Below are 9,008 nucleotides of genomic sequence, written 5' to 3'. Positions count from 1 at the left end.
GTATTGAATAATATAACAGCAAATCTAAGGAACAAATAGAGAAAAAAGTCAAAAAATTCATCATACAAAAAAGAAGATTAAAACTTATTTAAATTTGAGATGTGAAATTTTTGTTTAAGTATGATAAGAAATGGCATGCATGTGGATAAGACCACATAACTAAAGTCTAATAGACAAAAGAAAAATGAAAATTATTAAATAATAAAAATAAATTAAAAATAATGTGAGGATATTTATACCAAGAATTACTTTAGAAAATAAAATAAATCAAGTATACAACACTTAAAAATATTATTGATAAATTTAAATAATTTAAAATTTTCAATCAATAGTTTAAAAATAAAATAAATATTTAATTTAATATCAAATAGTTACATATCTATCTATATTATATTAAAAAATAATAGTGGATAGAAATATTAAATAAAGTATAAAGTTAATAAAAAAAATTACATGAAAACATGATAATATTACATATTAGATAACATTATAGCAAAAGTAAGGAAAAGACTATTTGAACTTGAGATTAGAAAGTTCTTAAAGTTATAATCAGAATACTCAAAATATGGGCATGATCACAAAATTCAAGATTTGCTAGATAAAGAAAAATAAGAATTTGATATCAAATTAAAAATTTAATATATTAAATAAATATCTCATGTAGGTAATTTTACTAATGAAAATTAAAAGCTAAATTTTTATCTTGAAAATAAAAGAGAAAGAAAATTTAATTGCACGTAATACAAAAAATAATTATAAAAAAATTCAATAAAATTGAAACAATAAAAGAACTTATGTATTAATTTTAGACTAATTAAAAATTATTTTTTTAAATAAACGTGATATTATTTGAGAGTCGACCAAAAGAATTTGTGTAAAAGCTAATTAAAAATTTTTAGTAGGGAAGGAATGTATAAAGAGGAAAATATAGATAGTCCGATGATGCTTTTATTTTAAATTTATTTAAAATATATGAAGTAAATTATTAAATAATACTCAAAAATTTTATTGGTAAATTTGAATGATGAAAGAGTTTTGAGTAAGAGAATAACAATGTAAGAATACACTAAATTTTAAGCATAATTTTTTATATTTATTGATGATTATTATTAGGGTCATAAGCAAGACATTAAGTCAAATTATAAGCTAATATAAGATTACATTACAATATAACAATTAAGTAATAAATAATGCAATAATTATAGGCAAAGAACAAAAAGGAAAAAAAAATTTGTCTAAAAATATAGAAGGATAAGACTTATTTGAACTTGAGATGTAAAACAAAGCGGTAGTAAGAATTTTGCTAAACTAATATGATTTATTGTGCTCAAACAAGATAGATCACAATGTTATATGTTTAATATTCTTTAATATTGTCCGTAAAATAAAATACAAAGTACCAAAATCAAGGGGTTGGATTATTACGGTATAGAAAAAGATAATATGTTATCCAGTACGAGACCTGAAAAATGATTTCATGTCTGCTTCTTAATTAATATCTATAATTTCTATATAGAAGGTTTAATTTTAAGGTTATTTGCACATAATTCAAATTTTTCAAATCATAATTTGACGTTGTTTATGTCTGCGCATCGCGCGGGTACTAATACTAGTTATATTTAACCAGAAAGAATATTTGATAATCCAAGTCAAACAGACCATTAATTAACATAACGAACCCTACTCTATGCAATTAGTAACCGCGCTGTTGATGTCTAAGCTCTTATCGAAGTCTTGCAATTATTAGTTTATTACTATGAATTTATATTCAGATGAAATCTCAAAGAAATTCTATGCATGATAACACACACATATTTTACATCATCAAGTTAAATTGACTCAATAACATATAACTTCTCATAACAAGCTTAATAAACTAGAAATTTTGATTAATAACATGCTATAGTCAGTTAAATTACACTGTTTATGTAAAATTGTTTACACTGCAACTATATGTAACTTAAACCTCTTTTCAAAAATTAAATAAAAAAACAATAGCAATCATATATCTTTTCTTTTCCTTTTTATAAACTTATATCTGTGATGGTAAGAATCATTCAATTGTGTTGTATGTGCAATAGGCTTTGTCCTAATGCACAAAACTCATATTCTACAAATTAAGCTGTCGCACTGTGACAGTAACACAAATGTTAAGTTACAAGGAAATAGGAGAGGTGAAATCAGTCTGGCAATTGGGATGGTGAAGAAGTCTGAGTATCCTCGACTGAAATTTCAGTGGCATCATCAACAGTACTACTGCTATTAATAACTGGCCTTTCAATCTTGAGGCTTGGTCCATTGCTCAACATTTCCTTCTCCAAATACTGGCAATAACTTTCGAAAACCCGCGAACTCACATTAACTCCAAAATCTAACAAGAAAAGCAGTTCCAATTCTAGCTTGTTCAATTCTGCATTTGTTACTCCTCCAACCCGGGCATAGAATGCGTTGTTGTAGTGTCTGATGTACATTATAACAGCAAAAATATCAGGAAATAATTAATGGTCTACGAGTGATTGTTCCAACTTGAATTTTCACTTCTTTTCAATAAGTTATCATAGGCTATTCAATACTCCTTCTATCGCATTTTATTTGACATACTTTTCTTTTTAATTTATCGCAAGAAAAATGATATATTTCTATATTTAAAAACAATTTAACTTTTTTGACCATAACTTTCAAACATCTTTTCTTCTCTTTTAAATTTCATGTCCAGTCAAACAACGTCATATAAAATATATACGTAATATTTTGTACTCTTATAAGTTTACCTTTTGTTTCTAAAAGGGAGATCAAGCCCTCTAGCTTGTCATTCCACTTTCCACACACACACCCTATATTTAAGTAGTTACTACACAATATAATTTTACCTGGTTCTCCTATGCATTGCTGCCTCCACTAACACAACTCTAGGAAACATAAGTGGATAATAATTAAGTACTCCATCATTCCATTTTAAAATTTGTATGAACGCTAAATTCAAGATTTTAAAATAACTTATTATAAAAAAATGCAAAAATAATGATTGAAAGGTAGGTTGATATTGAGCTATTACAATGAAGTTTACAGTTTAAATAATCTAATGAACATGAGTTTTTGAAAGTTGCAAAATCGTACAAAATGAAAGGAAGTAAAAAATAACTTAAATCCAAATTAGAACGAATTCAATATTATAAACTATATACACACTTATAGTATAGAAACTTGTTACATCATCAACATAACTTAAACCTTTTATAGTATATATACTTATACTACTATTTATTCTAAATTACTACCAATTAGCACGTGAAATAGTTATGAATAATTACTTTTTAAATTGTCATAACTGTGTAAATATTTCTTACAGTGAATATTATTATTGAGAAGAAAGAACACTTACGCATCGTCAAGCATTTTGGAAGCAACCATGACACAGGTGACAAGCAGCCTATGAACATTGAGAGAAACGAGAAGCGAATCAGGATACTTATGCCCCAATCTGTCAATATACACATACCCCACCACAAAACAAGACGGGCTGCAATTCGTGTATTTGTATAACCTCTCCAAATACTTCGGTATACTTATGCTCGGCGCTCTCACTCCGTGAAAAGCATTAAAGTTCTTTCCCAACACCGCGCCGACTTCGCCGCCGTTGCTGGCGAGTCCATTATCGTGGTGGTCGAGCATTAGCTGGTCATTTCGCGCAACCAGCTTTTCGAGAACGTAGGATAAGATGGTTAGGACCCTGGGAGTGGTTGTGTCGATGGCGGTGCTCGGCGGCTCTGGCCGGCGATGGAAGTCGTCGCTGCCGCCCTCGTCTAGCATCTATACCGCTTACTGTTTCATGAGGAAATTTCATGACTGCGGCTTTGGTTGTTTAATTGGATAGAATTCGATCCCCCGTTATCCCGTTGAGTTATTTTCCATCGTAGGGTGTTGGACACGTGTCACTGAATAAGACAACACTTAGGTTGTGTATCATTCATTAGTAAATGCACCTCAAAATAGAAGATGTAGAAGTAGTCGTGGATATGGTTGTCATATATAGAATCTTGGGTTGCAGACTGTAGGGTCATCATTTGCGTTAAATTAAATTCTGTGTTTTTGAGGTCTTAAAAACCTACCTTGGCACCGCCTCGATTTGTATGCGCAATTCGGACGCGTAGCCAGGAAGCTTAAATGTGGAAATCTATGAAAAATGATAAGTTTTGACTGTAAAATGAATAAATTTGACTTCGGTCAATGTTTAGGGTAAACGGACAATATGGGACTTGGACGTATGCCCGGAATCAAATTTCAAGGTCCCAAGCCCGAGAAATGAATTTTTAAAGGAAATTATTTTATGAAATTGTTTAAGGAAAATTGAAATGAAATTTGCTTAGAACATGATGGTATCGGGCCCGTATTTTGGTTCCGGCGCCTGGTACAGATCTTATATATGATTTAAGACATTTCTGTGGAATTTGGTGAAAAACGGATGTCATATGATTTGGACTTAAATCGCAAAGTTGATGTTTAAAGAAGTTTTGAGAAAATTTCATTGATCTCGAGATTTAATTTGATGTTCATGATGTTATTTTGATGATTTGATAAAACCGTAGGATGTTTTTGAGGTTTTGTGCGCGCTTGGTTTGGAACCCCGAGGGCTCGGGTGAGTTTCAGATAGGTTCTGGGATGCCTTAGGCCTAAAAACACAGTTGTGGCAGGTTCAGAGAAGTTGCAGGTCTCTGAACCTGCCAATGCGGTCCGCACAAAAACATGTGCGACCGCGGAAGTACGGTCTGCGGTCGGCTTTGTGCGGTGCGCGGTGGAGGCCTGTGCGGCCGCAATCTATTTTGTGCGGTCCGCACAGGGCACTGGACCGCAGTACCCCAGGAAGGCCTGTGCGGCCGCAGTCCATTTTGTGTGGTCCACACAGAGGGTCTGAAAGGGGTATAAATAGACGAGATTTTCAGTTATTTTTCATTTTCAAAATTCCAAAAAAACATAAGAGGCGATTTTTCAAACAACCTTTCTTCTCCAAATCAATTGTAAGTCATTTTTTTAACTAGTTTTCTTCAATTATTAACATCTTTTAACATGATTTCAACTTTAAATCAATGATTTTCATGGGGGAAATTGGGTGTTTTGGGTAGAACCTAGGTTTTTCAAAAATTGGGGATTTGGACCTCGATTTGAGGTCCGATTTCAAAACAAATTATATATTTGAGTTCGTGGGGGAATGGATAATCGGGTTTTGGTTCGAACCTCGGGTTTTGACCATGTGGGCCTAGGGGCAATTTTGACTTTTTTGGGTAAAACTTTGGAAAACTCATTTTCATGCATTCAAATTGATTCATTTAGCGTTTATTGATGTAATTAAGTAACTTGTGGCTAGATACGAGCGAATTGGCGGTGGAATCAAGGGATAAAGCTATAATTGAATCTTGAGTTGTGTTCCAGGCATCGAGGTAAGTGTTCGGTCTAACCTTAGCTTGAGGGATTAGGAGTTGAGTCCTATTTGTTAATTGCTTCTTGTTGAGTACGACGTATAGTCATGGTGATGAGTATCTATACATTGGTGTGAGTATGACCGTGAATCCTAAATTGATACTTGTTGTGTTCTTAAATGATACTACGAATGCTATAGTGGGTGAATTCTTAATAATGAGTAAAGACTTAAGTTTATTTTCGTAGAAGATACTTATGATTGAGAAATGGTGATAATTGAGATGAGTAGGAGTTGAGTTAAGATTGATTATAGCTGATTCTCCCTTGTCGGGACGCATATACTTGTACTGTTGAATTCCCTTGCCGGGATAATGTAGTTTATTGTTGACCCCTTACCGGGACTGTTATTATGATCATTGTTGACTGTATATTTGGGACGGGTTGCACGCCGTAATTGCAACAGATATTATATTGGATCGGGTTGTACGCCGCAACAGATATTATATTGGATCGGGTTGCACGCAACAACAGATATTATATTGGATCGGGTTGCACGCCGCAATAGTTATATATATGTGGATCGGGTTGCACGCGCAACAATATTAAATGATAAGGGATCGGGTTGCGCGCCGCAATAGTATTATTATTGTATTGTTGTAGCTATTGAACTGTCCTTTCATATCTTATTAAGTTACTGTTGGATTTGATATGTTCCCCGAAGCATGTACCCCCTCACATTTAAACTGCTTATTCCTGTTTATTTTCCGCCATATGTTATATAACTGCACAGGTTTATCTGGAGTCTGGTCCTAGTCTCGTCACTACCTCGCCGAGGTTAGGCCAGACACTTACCAGCACATGGGGTCGGTTGTGCTGATGCTACACTCTGCACTCTGTGAAGATGCCGGAGCAACATTAGATCAGTAGCTTGGGAGCCAGCCTTCAATCCACCGAGATTCTGAGGTAGTCCTGCAGGCGTCCGCAGGCCCGGTGTGTCTTATCATGTTCTGTTATCACTTGTATCCAAGACAGACTGTATTTATTTCCTTCAGATATTTGTATGTAGTAGTCATAGACGGTCTGTGAGTTGTGATACCGATTTTTGGGTAGAGACATATGTTGGCTTTTCATATCGATTTTGGTTTTAATTTCATCTTTCGTTTAATTTCATCTTCCGCTATCATTTAAATATTTATCACCTGTTAATGCAAGTTGTTAAAAGGCTTAAAATAAAGTAGTTGAAGATTTCTAAATTTTCCTGGCTTGGATCGCTTCTACGAGTAGGCGCCATCACGAATCCCGAGGGTGGGAAATCCGGGTCGTGACAAGTTGGTATTAGAGCTCTAGTTTACATAGGTCTCACAATTCATGGACAAGCTCAGTAGAGTCTGAGGGATCAGTACGGAGACGTCTGTATTTATCCCCAAGGCTATAGAGTTAGGAAAACTTCACATTTGTTCTTTCCTGTCGCGCGATTTTGTTTCTCAATGCTAATTGAATTTCTACTATATTCTTACGCAGATAGTGAGAACACGCACTTCCTCATCTACCGCTCAGCAGCCCGAACCCCCAGCAGCAGCTCCCATGAGGGGCAGAGGGCGAGGCCGAGGCCCTACTAGAGGCCGAGGTAGGGGCAGAGCTCAGCCCATAGCAGCAGCACCAGTGACGGAGTCTCAGGTTGATTGTGATGAGGAAGTTTCGACCCCAGCAATTCCGGTGGGCCCAGCTCAGGTCCTAGAGGGGTTTATTGCTACCCCAGTTCTTCAGGATGTTCTGATCCGATTAGTGGGTCTCATGGAGAGTGTCACCCGAGCAGGCTTGCTTCCTATGGCACTAGTCGTCTCCCAGGCTGGAGGAGGGCCCCAGACTCCTGCTACCCGCACTCCGGAGCAGGTAGCTTCCCAAATTCAGACTCCAGTGGTTCAGCCAGTTGGAGCAGTTCAGCCGGGTGTGGTAGCTCAGCCCGGCAGTGGAGCAGCTATGTCTGCTGATGCTTTGTGGAGGCTGGATAGGTTCACCAAGCTCTTCACTTCTACTTTCAGCGTTGCATCTACTGAGGATCCCTAGGATTATCTAGATAGCTGCTACGAGGTTCTCAGGAACATGGGTATTGTTGAGACCAATGGGGTCGATTTTACTATATTTCGCTTGTCTGGATCCGCCAAGACTTGGTGGAGAGATTATTGCTTGGCCAGATCAGTCGGATCGCCATCTTTGACTTGGGAGTAGTTTACAATGTTGTTTCTGGAGACGTTTCTCCCCATTACTCAGAGGGAGGCCTACCGGAGGCAGTTTGAGCGTCTCTAGCAGGGTTTCATGATGGTTACCCAGTATGAGACCAGATTCATCGACTTAGCTCGCCATGCCCTTCTCATCCTTCCTACCGAGAGAGAGAGACGGAGAGAGAGAGGGTAAGGAGGTTTATTGATGGTCTTATTCAAACGATTCGTCTTCAGATGGCTAGGGAGGCTGGGAGTGAGATTACTTTTCAAGAGGCGGCCAATGTGGTCAGGATAGTGGAGATGGTTCTGTCATAGGGAGGTGGTCATGGGTCGGATAAGAGGCCTCGTAATTCGAGTAGATTCAGTGGTGCCTCGTCTGGAGGCAGAGATTCATATGGTAGAGGCCATCCTCCTGGGCCCTTTCAGCCAGCTCTTCAGGTTTCTCATAGTGCTTCAAGTAGCCGTGGTCCAGATGTAGTATTCTGATCAGCAGTCCTACAGTGCTCCACCAGCTCCTATTAGTGCACCGCCGCTCCAGAGTTTTCGGGGTGGTCATTCGGGTCGCCAGGGTCAGTCTCAGTTTCCTCAGCCACAACACTCAGGTGGATGTTTTGAGTGTGGTGAGTATGGTCATATCAGGAGGACTTGTCCGAGGTTAGTGGGTACTCAGTCGCAGCAACAGGGTTCCCGCGCTATGGTTCAGGCACCAGGTATTCCACAGACCGCCCAGCCAGCTAGAGGTGGGGGAAGAGGTGCTAGAGGTGGAGGTAGAGGTGCTAGAGGTGGAGCTCAGGCTGCTATAGGTGGAGGCCAGCCAGCTGCAGGCCATCCCAGAGATGTAGTTCAGGGTGGTGGGGCCCAACCTCGATGTTATGCTCTTCCAGCCAGGCGCGAGGCTGAGGCTTCAGATGCAGTTATTACAGGTACAGTTCTGGTTTGTGATAGAGATGCTTCAGTGTTATTTGAATCCAGGGTCTGCATACTCGTACGTATCATCTTATTTTGCACTGTATCTGATCATGCCTAGTGATTCATTGAGTGTTCCTGTTTATATATCTACACCGGTGGGTGAATCTATTATGGTAGATCGATTCCATCGTTCTTGTATTGTGGTGATTGGGGGTCTTGAGACTCGTGTAGATTTTTTGCTTCTAGACATGGTTGATTTTGATGTTATATTGGGGATGGACTGGTTATCACCTTACCATACTATCTTGGACTGTCATGCCAAGAATGTGACCTTAGCTTTACCGGGTATGCATCGTTTAGAGTGGAGAGGGTCTCCTGATCATTCTACCCGCAATGTTATCTCATATGTGAAGGCTCAACGTATGGTCGAGAAAGGGTGTTTGGCCTATTTGGCATATGTTC

At 37.7% G+C, this 9,008-nt stretch overlaps 1 protein-coding gene across 1 annotated transcript; it reads right to left on the bottom strand.

Annotated features, from left to right (window-relative positions):
* Positions 1 to 2,010: 2,010 nt before the first annotated feature.
* On the bottom strand, positions 2,011 to 3,894 carry LOC107816688 (cyclin-U1-1). The gene is made up of 2 exons (XM_016642426.2): positions 3,383 to 3,894; positions 2,011 to 2,460 (listed from the first exon to the last, which is right to left on the bottom strand). Exons 1-2 carry the CDS (start codon positions 3,808 to 3,810, stop codon positions 2,181 to 2,183), a joined length of 708 nt encoding a protein of 235 aa, XP_016497912.1. The 5' UTR covers positions 3,811 to 3,894; the 3' UTR covers positions 2,011 to 2,180.
* Positions 3,895 to 9,008: the final 5,114 nt, after the last annotated feature.

This window comes from Nicotiana tabacum, chromosome 10, assembly GCF_000715075.1.
Source record: "Nicotiana tabacum cultivar K326 chromosome 10, ASM71507v2, whole genome shotgun sequence".
Classification (NCBI taxonomy): domain Eukaryota; kingdom Viridiplantae; phylum Streptophyta; class Magnoliopsida; order Solanales; family Solanaceae; genus Nicotiana; species Nicotiana tabacum.
This window is presented reverse-complemented; position numbering and strand designations above follow the sequence as displayed.

Bases quoted from the DNA above. Each gene is read 5' to 3' on its own strand.
- LOC107816688 (XM_016642426.2), bottom strand. From the start codon at position 3,810: ATGCTAGACGAGGGCGGCAGCGACGACTTCCATCGCCGGCCAGAGCCG. The intron at 2,461-3,382 runs GTAAGTGTTCTT...AATGTACATCAG, and splicing joins TCCAAAATGCTTGACGATGC to ACACTACAACAACGCATTCT.